The sequence below is a fragment of the Neovison vison genome, chromosome 1, assembly GCF_020171115.1.
Source record: "Neovison vison isolate M4711 chromosome 1, ASM_NN_V1, whole genome shotgun sequence".
In the NCBI taxonomy this organism is placed as follows: Eukaryota; Metazoa; Chordata; class Mammalia; order Carnivora; family Mustelidae; genus Neogale; species Neogale vison.
The window spans coordinates 207,850,993-207,867,388 of record NC_058091.1 but is presented as its reverse complement, the minus strand read 5'-3'; the positions used below and the strand labels follow the sequence as shown (position 1 = coordinate 207,867,388).

Genomic DNA, 16,396 nt, shown 5'->3' with positions numbered 1-16,396 from the left:
AGTCAATGTGGAAAACAGTATTGAAGTTTCTCAAAAAATCAAATCTGGAAATATCACATAATCTAGTAACTCCACTACTAGGTATTCACCCAAAAAAAAATGAAAACACTAATTTGAAAAGATACATGCTACATGTACCTCTATGTTTATTGTGGCATTATTTACAATAGCTAGGATATGGAAATGACCTAAGTGTCCACTGACGGATGGATAAAGAAGGTATGGTGTACACACACACACACACACACACACAGTGGAATATTACTCAACAATAAACAAGAATGAGATTTCTGTCATTTGAAACAGCATGGATGGACCTAGAAGGTAAAATGCTAAGTGAAATAAATCAGAGAAAGACAAATACCATGTGAATTCAATCATATGTGGAATTTAAGAAACAAAATAAATGGACAAAGATATACAAAGAACCAAACTGGCGGTTGCTAAGGGGGGATGGGCAAAATAGATAAAGGTGATTATGAACACACTTAACTTGGATGAGCACTGGGCAACACACAGAATTGTTGAATCAGCATATTGTCCACTTGAAACTAATGTAACACTACATGTTAATTATATTTGGATAAAAAAGGAACATCTGATTGGCATTAGGGAAGGAAATTTGCTAGTTGATTCCATAAAACCATGTGTATAAAAGTACAGATTTGGACACTAAGTGTGATGACTCTGGGAGGGCAACTGTAGGCTCATACTCCCTGGGTCTATTTGTTTCACTGGTTTTGTTCTCAGCTGGCACAGCCATTGAAATTTAGTATTGCTATGATCTGTAAGTTGCTTTTCTCAGTGTTAACCCAAGGATTAAAAATAATGAAACACATCTCATGATACTGCTTTCTTTAAAATATTGCTATTTTAGAGCAAAATAGGCTTTCTTGTGCCATGTGAAATGGTATGTAGTGAGATGTACATGTAAAAGCATATTATTTATTCATCTTTGTATATGCTTTAAAATGTTTGTGTGTATTTTATAATGCATGCATTAATACTGAAATTGTGTATCTACTTTATAAATAAGTAAACTTATTTGGGGATGTAAAAAACATTGCTAATAAAACCCTGTAAATACAATGACAAAAATAAGGCTTAATAGTATCATGTTCTGCTATTTTACTTACATGTTTTTACACATGGAACGAGAGATCAAAACTCAGCAGAAAGGCCAGAAATAGACATTCAATGAAAATGTCTTATTAACAGCTTTTATTTCCAAAAGCTTCTGCCATACTATACAGGAGGAAAGTAGTATCTTTTGAAACAAATAAGCCATTAACTCAGGATTCTGAACATTTTTTTATGCTCTGGACCCTTTTATCAGCCTGGTGAAGACTAGAGGCTCTCCTCAGAATACTTCTGTTCAGTGAAATGCAATGTAATTACCAAACTATTGAAAAATGGATGATATAGTAATATATGTGCTTATCTATTAACACATTAAAAACCAAGTTATTGGGAAGTCTACTATAGTTTCATATTAATAAAAATGTATGTTTTTCAGACATGTGCAGCAAGTATACTGTGGTATAAAAATATCTGTGATTTCTATCAGTGAAAAAGTTGTTGGTACTCCTAGTATTACAATCCGTTGTTGCCAACATTTTTCCATCAACATAATTAATGGAAATTCTACATTGCAGGTAGCCATTTTGATTTTCTTATCAAAGGAAGCAGACACCTTGAACTCTATCCATCCATCTTTTGACGGTTCTGTACCCTTAGTTAAAAGCTGCATGAAGCATCTTGAACAGTGAGGCCAAGAATATCCTTACATTAATCCCTTCTGGAAAGTGCTCATGTTCTGTTAAACTGAATACTATTCACAAGTAGAGTCTATGAAAATTCTAATGGGATGGGAAACGGTATTATCAAGTTACTGCCGAAAGAATATGAAGCAATATTTATATACCAAATAGTTGTTTTATGGATGTTTAAAAAATTGTGTGTCTGCCTGGGTGTACCAGAGAAAATATAAAGGGAATTTTATTTTGAACAAACCACCACAAATATCCTTGGGTTTCTTGGAGCTAAGAGCTGCAGTTCAATTTCTTGGTATTTTGTAGTTAGATAATAGTGCTGAGTATTTATAGGCTTCCTTATATAACTATAGTTCTATCCATTTTTCTTGTCAGAAGAGTTTATTTTCTGTCCCTGCTCCTGTTTTCCTTGAATTTTAGTATTGGATTTACTGACTTTGCTCTGGCTCTACTTCTTTTTATAGAACCATATTCCTCAAGTTCAATTTATTTTTAAGTTGGATACTTTATGTGTCCATTCCCTTTAGAGCTCTAAAAAGAATGTGTATTATTGACCAGATAAAGCTATTAAGGTAACTATTATGAAATTTATTTTTAGGTCCTTGGCCACCTTAATGGCTCTTTGGGGTTTAAGATATGCTCAAAGTAGAGTGCGCCATAACCTGGGAGGAGTGTCTGTGGCTATTACTTCTCATTCAACACCTGCTCAATCTGGAAGAGCTGCAATCTGGCATTCTCTTCTACCACCAACTATAAATAATTACTGAAGGGTCATTAATGGCTTGAGACTTGAGAGAAATTAAAAAGTCTTTCCTTAAGTATCCCTTGCCTTGACCAGCTTTTATTTTTGGAAACACTCTTTTCCTTGCTCTCTCAAGTTTTTCTTTTCTTTCTATTTTTCTGATTTTGCTTTTATTTCATTACCTGCCTTAAATTCTATCTTTAACAATCTCCCTTCAATCCTACCACTTCACCATTCTCATCGAATCCCTAAATCTGAATCTTAATCTGCCTTTTAATAACTAGCTTACCAGGATGTGCCAATTGTGCTTGCAATTCAATATGCCTTATGCAGGAAAGGGATCTGTTGTATTCCTAGCCTTCAGCTGAAGAAGGTAGCTTTTAAGATAAAACTCAAAACATGTATGTGACTCTTTGTCTTACATGCTGCTGGAAGCCATCACTTTTCAAGTCTCTGATTTGCTTGAAAACTGTGGCAAGGGTCATGCCAGTTGTTGGTATGTCTGCCCACGTTAGCTCCATTCTTGCCAGTAAAATTTTAGTGCAACTATTTGAAACCCTTGGGATTTCAGGAAATCATGGAAAATTGTCTACATTTGGCAAAAGATCAGAAATCACCTATATTCTTGCCCTTCTCCTATTTGAGAAAAGCATTTAACTCTGCTCTTTGATGAATGTGATCAAGGGAGAGACCATTGTAGTTTGTGTCTCAAATTTCTCCATTATGAAATAACCATTTCATACCCACTTTGATAATTCAAACCCCGAATTTTACCTAAGCACCTCATAATGCCATGATAACATGTGTAGAAGATAATGACTAGCCCACAAATGACATTTGGGGATTTAACTATGTCCAAAGTAAAAATTCATTAGATGAGTTCTTTTCTAGTGGTTTCCTTATAGACTTTTTTCTTTTAAGATTTTTTTTTTTTTTGAGAAAGAGAGAGGGACAGAGCAAGCATGAGTGGGGGAGGGATAGAGGGAGAGGGAGAAGCAGACTAACCACTGAGCAGGGAGCCCTAGGGACATGGGGCTCAATCCTAGAACCGTGGGATCATGACCTGAGGTGAAAGCAGATGCTTAAACTACTGAGTCATCTGAGTCATCTAGGCACCCAGGTTTTTGTTTTTTCTATATTGTATATACTTTACTTGGATTCTTCCTTTTATCTTTTCTTTTTTCAACTTTTTTTTTTTTTTTTAAGGAGAGGAACAGTGAGGTTGAAAAGATTGACATTTTCAGTCTGAGAAAAGTACAATATTTTTCAATTGTACAATTTTAAATTTTATGAGGATGAAATCAAGTTGTCTTGCTCCCAAACACCCCTGATCTCTGCAAACTTCATCTTTGAATTAGGAAATATTAGAATGAGCTTTATGCTGGAGTATAAATGCCGGACTAAACACTAACCCCTGGACATACGCAGTTTAGCGCGTAATGGGAATGTTCATATAATTGGAAAATCAAGAAGATCTTATTGGATGTTTCAGTAATTATTTGCAATCAAGTACAAAACTGTCAGGTAATGAGAATCTGATTGAATTTGTTCGAGGAATTTAACAAGTCCCAGGGGGTCTAGTTGAGCATTTTGCAGATATTTATTTTCTACCGTTCCTTTATTAGATCATCACTTTAAGGTACAAAAGGTAAACTTTCAAAGTGATATGTCTGTACAAAATTGTTGGGCAACATTTGGACAAATATACCCAGAGGCATCTGATTGAAGATGGAACTTGCATGTCAGACACAGAAAATCCAATTTGGTTTTGTCATTGAGTCAATTTTTTGTGTTTATTGTTGCAAAGACTTCATCCTCAGTAATGCTGGAATCATTTCTTTCCTTGAGGGCTATTGATATACTTGCACAGTATTATTTTTTTTTGTTTGTTTTAAAACTTCTTGTCATATCTTTTAAAAAAAAACTGTGAGAAATTAGGTTCAAATAATTATTTATACTCGAGTATTTATAGTTATGGTTGTTCCCATTTATATCTCTATATATTTATGTCTAGACTTTAAATATTATGTATCTTAGATTTAACATTATATAATTAATCCTGAATATAAACCTTTTTATCAATCCATAGTTGATTTCTTAATTTTTTATTATGTTTGCAAAAGGTGACAGCTTGAGGCAAACCGTCCTTTTTCTGTCCTATTAGATTTCTGGATTAATTCCTAATTTTATGTATTTCAAGGAAAGTAATCTGAAATTTATGTCAGGTGATGCTTTAAAAGACAAAAATCATTGCTAAAGCATGCCAGACGTTTCAAATTTCTAAAATAGCAGATTTTTTTTTATCTGCAATAAAACTAGGATTCGAGTTAATGATTTTTTTTGTACTACATTAATTTAGGAAATTCTTTTCTTTTTTCTTTCTTTCTTTCCTTTTTTTTTTGTCTTCTTGCTATATTTACAAAAGTTAGTCTAGTTTGCTGTTTTAAAAATTCCTTATGGTTGGGGCGCCTCTGTGGCTCAGTGGGTTAAGGCCTCTGCCTTCGGCTCAGGTCATGATCCCAGGGTCCTGGGATCAAGCCCCACATCGTGCTCTCTGTTCAGCGGGGAGCCTGCTTCCTCCTCTCTCTCTGCCTGCCTCTCTGTCTACTTGTGATCTCTGAGTGTCAAATAAATAAATAAAATCTTAAAAAAAAATTCCTTATGGTTGCACAAAACGACAGCTCATGAGATGGATTTTTAATATGTGTATGTTGTTTGCCATTAACTGGTCTTAACCTCACATTGTCAGGGCCTAAAAGGAAACTGAACATCCTAAAAATCTCATCATATGATAACAGAGCAATTGAAAGCATCCTCTAAATATTAAGATTCTAAAGGACAAAGGGTATCCTGTGCATGTCATCTTTCTTATAAAATTCCCCTCTCCATCACCCTCCATTTGGTACCTGCTATACATTCTTCTGAAATCAGCTCAAATGTAATTTCCTTAAACCCCAAAACAGAGGGGCGCCTGGGTTGCTCAGTGGGTTAAGCCTCTGCCTTCGGCTCAGGTCATGATCTCAGGGTCCTGGGATCAAGCCCCACATCGGGCTCTCTGCTCGGCGGGGAGCCTGCTTCCTCCTCTCTCTCTCTGCCTGCCTCTCTGCCTACTTGTGATCTCTGTCTGTCAAATAAATAAAATCTAAAAAAAACCCCCAAAAACAAAACAAAACAAAGAAACAGAACAGGCACCCTGTAATGGCTCCTTTTTCTTTGCATTCATAGCACTCATCATGCTTTATAATTAGATATATGATTCTTGTTTTTCTCTCTCACTAATCTATCTATCTATCTATATATATATACACTCCATGAGAGTAGGAACTGAATTTATTTTAATTACCATTTTGCCCCAGCTCTGCTGGGTGGCTACTGTTGGATATAATTTGCTGAATGAATGAATTCATTCATATATGTTCTCAAAACCTGTACACACTTATGCTAAGAAAAAAATCAATAAATATTTGTGGCTAGTTTACTTGATTACATGATTGAATGAATACATTTACTATATTATAATAATGAACTCTGTAAGTTTCTTACTAAATTTGTATGTGTATTAATTCTCATTTTTATTTCCTGATAGATACCTCTTATTTTTAATGTTCTTTACTTTGTATCAGAATTTGTTTATATTTTCTTTTGGATCTATGTCATGCCTGGACATAACTGAGTAGAAATTTAGTGTTATATGGCATAAAACTCTAATCTTTGATCATCTATTTAGAGTAAAAAATACTGGAATTTGTTACCCCACCATTAGTTTCTTTTTACAATTCACTAAAATACTTGATCAAACAGCAGTGTTAGCTTACCATAATTACAAACATGAAAACATAGATAACCTGGGAAACAAACTGAGGGCTGCTGGAGGGGAAGGTGATGGACATTAGGGAGGGCATGTGATGTGATGAGCACTGGGTGTTATACACGACTAATGAATCAAAAATAAAAAAGAAATGAAATTAGGTGTTTGCGGTTCTGGTATATGTGATGATGTCATTTTTTAAAAAAACACAGGAAGCCCTATTTCCTATAATGGTTTGGTTGGATTCATATTTTTTTATTAAAATTATAGTAATGCCAAGGTTTTCCTAAATTATTGTACTACTAAAACATGGTATGCAAGACATTGTAGCTGGCTTCTACACAAGTTGTTCTCAAGTATATAGTTACTAAAGATAGGTTAGTTGTTTGAGTACAAAAAATTAAAATCACACAAAATTCTGGGGCGCCTGGGTGGCTCAGTGGGTTAAGCCGCTGCCTTCGGCTCAGGTCATGATCTCGGGGTCCTGGGATCGAGTCCCGCATCGGGCTCTCTGCTCAGCAGGGAGCCTGCTTCCCTCTCTCTCTCTGCCTGCCTCTCTGTCTACCTGTGATCTCTCTCTGTCAAAAAAATAAATAAAATCTTAAAAAAAAAATCGCACAAAATTCTAACAAAAGAAAAGATGGGATCACTGGCATTGGCTTTTCAAATAACTCAAAAATCCTTGTGTCCTTCTATTTATTAATGCAATTCTGTGTTTCTTTACAACATTTACTGACCTACAATTTCAATAGGTACTTTATAAATGCTATTAATTTTGATCTACCTATTTATATAAACCAAATGGTTATATTAATTCCACTGATGGATGAGAAATCTGAAGTCCAAAAAGGGCAACAAATTTATCCAGACATTAGTTACAAAGAGGAAAATCTAGAGTTTATGCCCCAGTTCTATCTGAATGCAAAGCCTGTGCTCTTTCCTCTTACTCTTCTGACACTCGCCAAGGCCACTCCTCAAGTACAAATGTTCTCACAGCGTACAGTGTAGCAAACAGTGCTCCTTTCATCCTGCAAGGAGCAGGTCCCATCACACTTATGCTTAGAAGTAAGTGCAGGATCTTGCAGCTGCAGTGCTGGGAGGGAAGGCCAGGCCTGGCAGTTTACTTGCCATGTTGACTTAGGCAAATTATGTACTGAGCCCGCTCAGTTTTCTCTGGAAAATGGAGCCAGCGATAAATAGAACCCACTATGAAGAGTGTTAAGAGTGTTAAATAAATCAATATTTAAAGTACTTAGGACAGTCTTGGCACACAGTAAAAGTCTAAATTAAAATCAACATTATCATATGACAGTTGGTGATAGAGTGTTCAGTTATTTACAAAAGCAGCAATTAAGTGTTGAGCGTATAAAAGTAAATATCACATAATTTAGTTATCTATACAGTGTTTTAACAATTTTCACTGCATAAGCTTGTACTTGTACAAATGTACTTGGCAGCATTGCTATCAAAAGGAAAGATACACATGTACATTTATAAAGTGTATGCTGTATGTGTTTGTATATTTATACATACTAGCTCATTTGTAACAAAGGCTTAAAGAGTTACCTCTGCTCAAAAAATGAAGATATAGAAACATTAATTTATATTTTTAAAAATATGTTCACATGTATCATCATCTCTTGTTCTTATCACTTTAAAGGTAGAATTCTTAAGGTAAGGCTATAGGATTATCTAGATTATAAAGCTTAGTTTTTTAAAAACTGGATAATTATGACACTCAAGAAACATCGCTTAATCCTCAGTTGAAGATTTTGGTTTTAATTTTTAATAAAACTCTCTGAAACCATCCAAGTCTTAATACTTTTTTGCATAATAGTTTGGGGATGTTGCATTATAAGAGATCCCTTGGTAACTATTTTAATTTCCAGAAATAGTATCAGTGATGAAAATGAATTTGAGTGCCATTTCTGAAATTTAATCATGTCACATTTAAACACCCTGCAGGGAAATGTATATGGCTATTGTGGGCCACATAGTCCAATCAATGAAAACAATCCTAGTTATTTTTAGATTAGTAAACTAAAGTGCTATCAATTTCCATTGCACTTACTTTAGTTTAAACATCAGGTTCTGTTAAACATACACAGCAAAGCCTATCTTTTCTTACAAGAATAGGTTTCTATTCCAGTATATCATCATTTCCTTTCAAGCTGTGTATGAAAATGGCTGAACGCTTGAGCTTATATCATTTAAAAACAATAAGGAAATATAAATTAGGACTTTATAATTAGGAGAATTGCTGTAATACTGCAATAAATAGTCTGAGCACGTCTATATGATTTTCACCTATCATTCAAATGTAACTTCAATTAAAATTACAAATAATCAAAATTAAATTCCCCATAATAGATAAATGAAAAATAAAGCTAGAAATAAATGAGATCTGCCAAAGTAAGTGATAAGCTATATGAACAATACTTGGAAATCTAAACTTAAATATTAAAATCAGAAGTATTATTGCCTTAGCCTACCTACAAATATAATTAGCAAATAATTACTGAAAAAATTATAGGCAGGTTTTTGCCCAGTATTAAAAACTTTTGTTATTAACATTTAAAATATTACATTTACTGAATATGTTTGATTGGTGATTGATCTGGATAATATACTGATTGATCTGGATAATATAATATATCTGGATAATTACTACGTAGCTGGACATCATGTTATAATCAATAGTGTTAAGTATAAATTTCTTCCTTATAAAGTAAAAAATGCATAATAGCTATATTAATTAAAGACACACATTATGAGAAAGAATTCACATAGATTTTTAAATGGTATTTATTAAAGTACTATCTTAAACATCTTTTTTTTTAACTGCTTGACTGAAAATTTAAAAATACATTGAAGTTTTAAATATGTAGTATCTCACTAATATTAAAAAATATTTCACTTAATTGCACTGGCAAAGGTAGTCTTTTTTTTTTTTTAATTCAATTAGCCAACATATAGTACATCATTAGTTTCAGGTGTAGAGCTCAATAATTCACCAGTTGCATATAATACCCAGAGCTCATCACATCACGTGTCTTCCTTCATGCCCATCACCCACATTGGCAAAGGTAGTCTTAATAAACTGCTTAAAATTGAAGGGCATGCAACAATGAGGGAAAGGCAAGAGAAAGGTTAAAAATCCAAGAAAAGCAAATCTTTATGATGGTATATAAACAGACATCAAGATCAGTGTCAACACCACTCAAAGAGTTATACCCCAAATTACCACTTTTATATTTTCAAGTCTTGCAGTGGTAGTTAGATCACAGCATTCATATGTGTCTACCTGATATTTGAAATGGAGAAGAAATAAATAATGATCTAAGATAAATTATCAAGACGTGTGGATGCAGAAGTGGCCTAAATGGAGGAACAGAGTCTTTGTTTACTTCTCTTATTTAAAATCTATCCGCATAACCCTATTGCAAAGCAGAATTATAAAAGATTTTATTAAAGTCAAAAAAATTTCAACTTGCAGTATGATTTACAGAGTACCAATTAATATACCAAATTATATTTCATTACACTGGCAAAAGCATCTTTGGCATACTACTCAAAAAATGGGAAGTCAGGTAAAAAATAACTTGATGGGGGGCACCTGGGTGGCTCAGTGGATTAAGCTGCTGTCTTTGGCTCAGCTTATGATATCAGTGTCCTGGGATCGAGACCTTCCTCAGGCTCTCTGCTTGGCAGGGAGCCTGCTTCCCCCTCTCTCTCTGCCTGACTGACTCTCTGCCTACTTGTGATCTCTCTCTCTGTCAAATAAATAAATAAAATCTTTAAAAAAATAGCTTGATGGTAATTGAGGACACTGAGAAGTCAGATATCATTTCTACACTTAACCCAGAATGCTAGATTCATTCATTCATTCATTTAGCAAATGTCTCTTGAGCACCCACTGTTTGATAGTTCTCTTCTGGCAACTGTGATCAGAACAGTACACTACCTCCCTTGTGGAGAATATACTCCATTGGAGGAACAGTCAACAAACAATATATAAAAGTAAAAATATGATATGTTAATGATTAATGCTAAGGAGAAAACCTATAATAGAGAAGGGGATGGGTGTGTTTTGGGCTGTTGAGGTAGGGAGGTAGAAAGGCTGAGGAAAGCCTCACTGGGAGGACGCCTTTAGGCAAAGACCCAAAGGACGTACTGGAGTGCTCATAACATCATAATAGAGTATTATAGAAAAGGGGAGATGGGAACGGGAATGCTGTAGGGCACGGATGTGCCAGGTGTGTGCCAGGCATGTGTCAGGAACAGCTAGGAGACCAGCATGGCTGAAAGAGTGCACAAAAAAGGGAGAGTCCCATGAGATGTAGTCACACAGGTGAGTGAATAGGGCAGAGGCACAGGCAGGTCCTACTGGCCTCAGGAAACAGGGGAACTGTAAGGTTCACTTGGTTTTAGATCAGAAGTCTGTGGAAGATTCAGAACTGCTAGATGATGTGTGTTGACTTTTGCTTTAACAGGCTCCCTCTGGCAGCAGAGTTAAGAAGCATATGTAGAAGGAAGGAAGGGCCTCTCTGTAGTAGAAATGTCTCATGGGAACTTTTTTTGGTCACCTCCTTTACCTTAAAATTCTCTGCCCATAAGTAAAGACAAATCCCTCCCCCCTGGAGAGAGAGAGAGAGAGACAGAAACAGAGAAAGAGAAAGAGAAAGAGAAAGAGAGGTGTGTGTCTGTGTATGTGTGTGCATGTGTGTGTGTCTGTGTATGTGTGTGCGTGTGTGTGTGCGTGTGTCCATGTATATGTTTCCTGGGATGGTTCCCATTTCTTCCTTTCTCTTTTCCGTATCCTTTCTAAAGTTTGTCAGCTAGCCTATGCTCCTCTTTAGCATTTCATCTATTTCCATTTATCTCTGTTTCCATTTGTGAAGTGAGAGCGGGTAGAGATACGGAGTCAGAGGAAAAAGCAGAGTGAGTCACAGTCAGTCCAGTCTTTTGTTCACAAATGTAGTGCTCTCTCACCAAATAGACATTTAAAATATAATTATACTTTTCAGATCACAAAGGTACTATAAACTTATAAATTGAAAATATACCAAAGAATAAAGATGAAGACACAACTCAACTATAATACGATAGATTTCAAACTACTTCCTTTGTAGGAAAGTTCTGTTCATGTTTTTGTTGTTTTTCTCTTCTGTTGTGCTTAATTTTATTGAATTAAAAGACATAATAAACTGAGGATAAGAAGTATTTTCCTTTCACCTTTATTATAAATACCTCCCAGTTTATTACTTGTGTTTATAGTTTATTACTTTTATATAGATGTTTTTAATAAATTCTATTCCTCTGTAATATCTTTTATTATTTATTATTTGGGAGGGCATTGAGAATGATTTCATTTTAAAATATACCAGAACTTAATTAACCCATTGGTAGATATAAGAAAGTAGTAGAAGGAGGAAAGTAATACGAGTGCAGACACCCAAGATTACGGTGAAAACAGTTTGGATGTGAACACAAGGACATATGGTATCCTCTGACCTACCCAGCATTAAGTCTCCATCATTCTCCCTTTCCTCTTCCTTCTGAAATAACTGCCAAAACAAATGGGACTCTCCGCCATAACTGCAGGTTTAAGCTGACCCACGGGTAACCCTGTGGGACATGACAGAAACTTTAGGAGAAAGATTATAAATTTTACTCAGAGTGGAAGTTGGGCATATTGATTATAATCTATGAGCTGCCAATTTCCAAGATCCTAACCTCAATTAGCTTAGAGCTGGCATCACCTATAACCTGCAGGTGGTTTCTGTGTACCCTGGAGTGAGTGAGTACTTTAAGTTCTCAATGTGTAGTACCACAGCATCACTCTGGTAGAATGCTCTTTCTTACTCTGGATTTCTAACAATTCTATGAAGCCACATAAAAAACCAGAACAGTATTCCCAGAAATCGAAATAGTTGGGAGATTAAAGATCCTTAAATTATTATAAACTCCTGCAAGTCAATACAGTAAAAACAAATACCTCAATAAGAACATATTTTACAGTGTATCCTAAGTGATTCTTTCTGATCTCTTTGTTAGGGCCCAGAGATGCACAGATGAATGGGAGAATGTCAGAACATGCGATGGGTTAAGGAAGTCACTACTGCTTTCATGTTCAAAGAGAAGACTGAGTTTAAATATAAAGATTATATAAATGTAAAACTAAATCAAAGAAATTTATTAAACATAATAGCAAGACACTAGACATAATCTGATGACAATTAAAAATTCAAGGTCTATTTCAATTTGTTGTTCCATAAGCAATCAAGTTTCTTTCTTTTTGAGGGTATTTTTAGATGTGGTGACCTCACCAAAATCTCTGCTGGAAGGATAGAATAGGCATAAGTCATCAGTTTCAACAACTAGTTCACAGAAGATGGCTGCCTACGTAGCATTTCAACCTGTAGGCAACTGAGTCTCCCGTTGCTCCTTGGCCAACACAACTTCAAGACCTAGGGCTCTTGTCCCAGAGTGCCTACAATTCAGACATCACTTCCTGTTCAGGACATTCAGAGAGCTAGTGCTTGACCACCTCAGAGTGATGCTCATTGATAGGCAGGGTTCCCATGACATGTCCCCTATACACAGTTCTCCTTTTAAGATAATGGGAAGGTCTCATCTTCTTGTCACTCCTCTGGCTGGGCCTCCTATGGGTCATGTTTGTAGCCAGGCATTGTTTAAGCTCTGCCAAAGTTCTAGTACTGTCTGGAAAGTACTTTATTCTGGCATCCGATGTCTGTTTAGGCTGCCAGAAAATCAAATAGTCACTGACATTAGATTTTTGGTCTTCATCTTTTTAATTAAATGTTCATTTACAGATACCTTGGGGTGTTTTTAGTACAACTTTCAATGCTACGTAGGCAGCCATCTGCAAGTCCCATAAACCAAAGAAAAGGAGAATGCAAGAGCTGTATCTGGGAGCGCCAAGGGTCAAGTGAATCTGAGCTAAGTTAATGTACTGCATGGTCAGTTAAATGCTTTATAGGAAGGTCTCTAGGTTAGTTGACTGGGTGGCCACTAGTCTTTTTGGTTGTATCATCAACCTGCTTACTCAGACTGTCCTTTTCTTCCATTCATCCATGACTGAAAGTTCCTAGGTCAACTCACAATTAATGTCTTCTCCAGTTATTTTTAAGCTTAGAAATCCACCCCCACATCCAAGATATTTCTTTGATATTCAGGATTTTATCATTTTATTGAAGTTTTTCAGCATTAGGGTAATGAGCACTCACAGATCATCATTTTGTTTATATACTCAATCCAAATCAATCCTTAAGTAATCTTCTCTGTTTTAATTTATAAACTTTGTCAAAGGGAAAGGAAGAGAAGGAAAGCGACATGTAAAGTTGTTACTCTGGCTAAAAAGGAGGGAGTGTGTGTGTGTGTGTGTGTGTGTGCACACATCTACGCTCCTGAACATGTGTAAGCGAAAGAGGAGGTATAGTGTGTTTTTGTGTTTATCTCATTCAATTCTATCTGAAGAGAAATCCTGATTTAGAGGAAAATAGAATGAACTGGAAATCACAAGTTCTGATTCTACATTCCCTCTAGTCCTGCTTCTGTCACTAACTATGAGAGCCTGGGCAAACCACATAGCCTCTATGTCTCAGTTTCTGCATCTGCCTTCTGAATGTGCATAATGTGATGCTCTAATAGTATATAATATATATCAAATGAGTAGAGCTACGGAGTTTCCATAAGTGTCCCACAATTACTAAGCTATATCATTATTGTCCTCATTAGCACGTATTTGTGTCCAATTCTGGTTTCGTCCCACTGACTATAATCCTGTCTTCTGGTTTTTGTTTCTTTTGGGGAAGAAGGGTTGCTTTATGCTTCTTTGAAAATACTTCAGACAAATTACTGTCCTAGTGTTTGATATATCATCATAAGACCCTACTCTCTTGAGCTTCCAAAAAGGTAGTGTGTAAATTTCTTACTAATGTGCATGCCAGCTCAGTACAAATCCCCCTTTTATGGGTGATAGAGGCTATCAGGTTAGAGTGCCTTGAATTTATTGTCTGAAGCTGAGGAGCCCCTCTGGTGGAAATTCAGGTCATACACATACTCTGAAAAACAATCTGAGGGGTTTGAAGTGGCGGGGGGGTGGGAGGTTGGGGTACCAGGTGGTGGGTATTATAGAGGGCACAGCTTGCATGGAGCACTGGGTGTGGTGAAAAAATAATGAATACTGTTCTCTGAAAATAAATAAATTGGGAAAAAAAAAGCCAAAATGGGGTTCATAAGAGAGATGCACTTGAATCTCTACAGAAATGTTGCTCTCCTTTCAGAACACAAGGGAGCCACTCCTATATCCAGCATGCACTGAGATCTATCCTAGAGAGTATACATAAATCAACAGCATTAACAAGAACAAATATGAAATGTGTCATTTCAATAAATTATGAACTCTAGAAGCAAATTATATTGATTTGACCCAGATTTCAGAATTAGTGGAGGATATGTAAACAACAACAAAAACATATACATATGTGAATACTTACTGTATTGACAATTTCTTCCCATGAATTCACCTGGGCACTCACAGGAATAGTTAGCAACAAGGTCTGTACATATGCCACCATTTTTGCAAGGTTCAGCTTCACATTCATTTATGTCTGAGGAAAATAGAACAGAAAGAATGAGAATTCTTGGTGAGAAAAATGATTAATTATTGGAAGGTGTTAGGCCTTTCAAATAAAACAAAATCTACATAATGCAATAACTTTTGTGTGTTTGTGAGTAAGTGCGTGTAGTGCTTAAAGTCAACAACTGATTAATAACCAAGTTCAAGTGGAATCGAGAATCCAAATGAAATACCAACAGAAGCAAACCATTCCCCAATCCTGAAAATAAATATGAATAGTGTGGGGAAATATTCAGTGTATCTTTAGAATTAAATCAAGCAAATTAACTCTGATAGATAGATGAATTGGTATCACTTACAAGATCTAGAAACCTCCCCTGCAGCAAAAACTGCCAATTAACACTGTCTCATTTCATCTTAATTCATTAAAATTCTAACTGACAGAGATGTTTTAGTTTCTAAATAGTTCGCCTTTGATGAATGCGATGAGAAGCAAATTAGAGTTAATAGCTAAAGCTCGTTACATTAAGCGAAGTATAATAAATGTAAATGACGATCACTTCCTAATCTCATTCAAGGGTTTCTAAAATTAGGATGACTAAAGGGACTTACCTTTGATATATCATTATTACACCTCATGCAAAATCATACGAAATATAAAGCATTCAGAAAATTGTACTAATTTCCATGCTAATTTTGGACAACAGATACAATGAATATGATTATAAGTGAAAAAAGAAATAATGACTAATTCAGTCAAATATCCATCACTGATAGACATCATTCTCTCTAAGCACAGTACCATGCTGGGTTGTGTGGGAACTAGTAAAGAAGACGGGTAATAAGCAACTGCTCCCCATCTCTTTCTCCTCCTACCATCTACTTCCATTGAAGGCTCTCTCTGCTCTTATTCCCATAGCTCCTTACAGACCTGAATAGTGTTACCTAGCAATTGTCTATTTATGTGCCTTTCACCCTCTTACCTAGTTAACCTGTGAGCCCTACAAATGAAGCCTCTGTCCTGTACTGTTCTTTGCATCTCCATGAATGCCACATGCTATCTGGGAGATCACCGGTACCAAAATATGTTTCCTGACAAAATTTTTAACAAAAGATTAGAAATAGTGGTGCAGGCAATCTAAAAAAATAGTTTCAAATGTATAATGGGCCTTCTGATACACTAGAAAGTATCAAAACAGTAGTCTGAAGTCTACTTAAAGCATTATCATCATTAAATTGCCCCTTCAAGACCAAATAAGAACAAAACAGTGCAACAGTTCTATTTTGCCCTTTCTTTTAAATTTCTTCTTCTAAACAGTGTCTCCTCTTGGTATCAGAGTTTGTCACCCTCTCATTTTAGGTTTAGTGTAAAGTTTGGTATACATTTCCTTAGGCAGATGATGACTTTCTTTGAAAAAGCCATCCTTTTTGGTTTCCGGTTGACTGTCACAGTTTGAAAGTAGAGATAA

General features: G+C 35.6%; 1 protein-coding gene across 2 annotated transcripts in view; it reads right to left on the bottom strand.

The window, feature by feature from the left end:
- Positions 1-16,396, bottom strand: part of EDIL3 (EGF like repeats and discoidin domains 3) — a 410,169-nt gene that overhangs the window by 166,302 nt on the left and 227,471 nt on the right. For both annotated transcript variants that reach the window (XM_044266049.1, XM_044266057.1), the window contains one exon: positions 14,845-14,958. In XM_044266049.1, the coding sequence (XP_044121984.1) occupies positions 14,845-14,958 (114 nt within the window). The remainder of the gene's footprint in view (positions 1-14,844; positions 14,959-16,396) is intronic.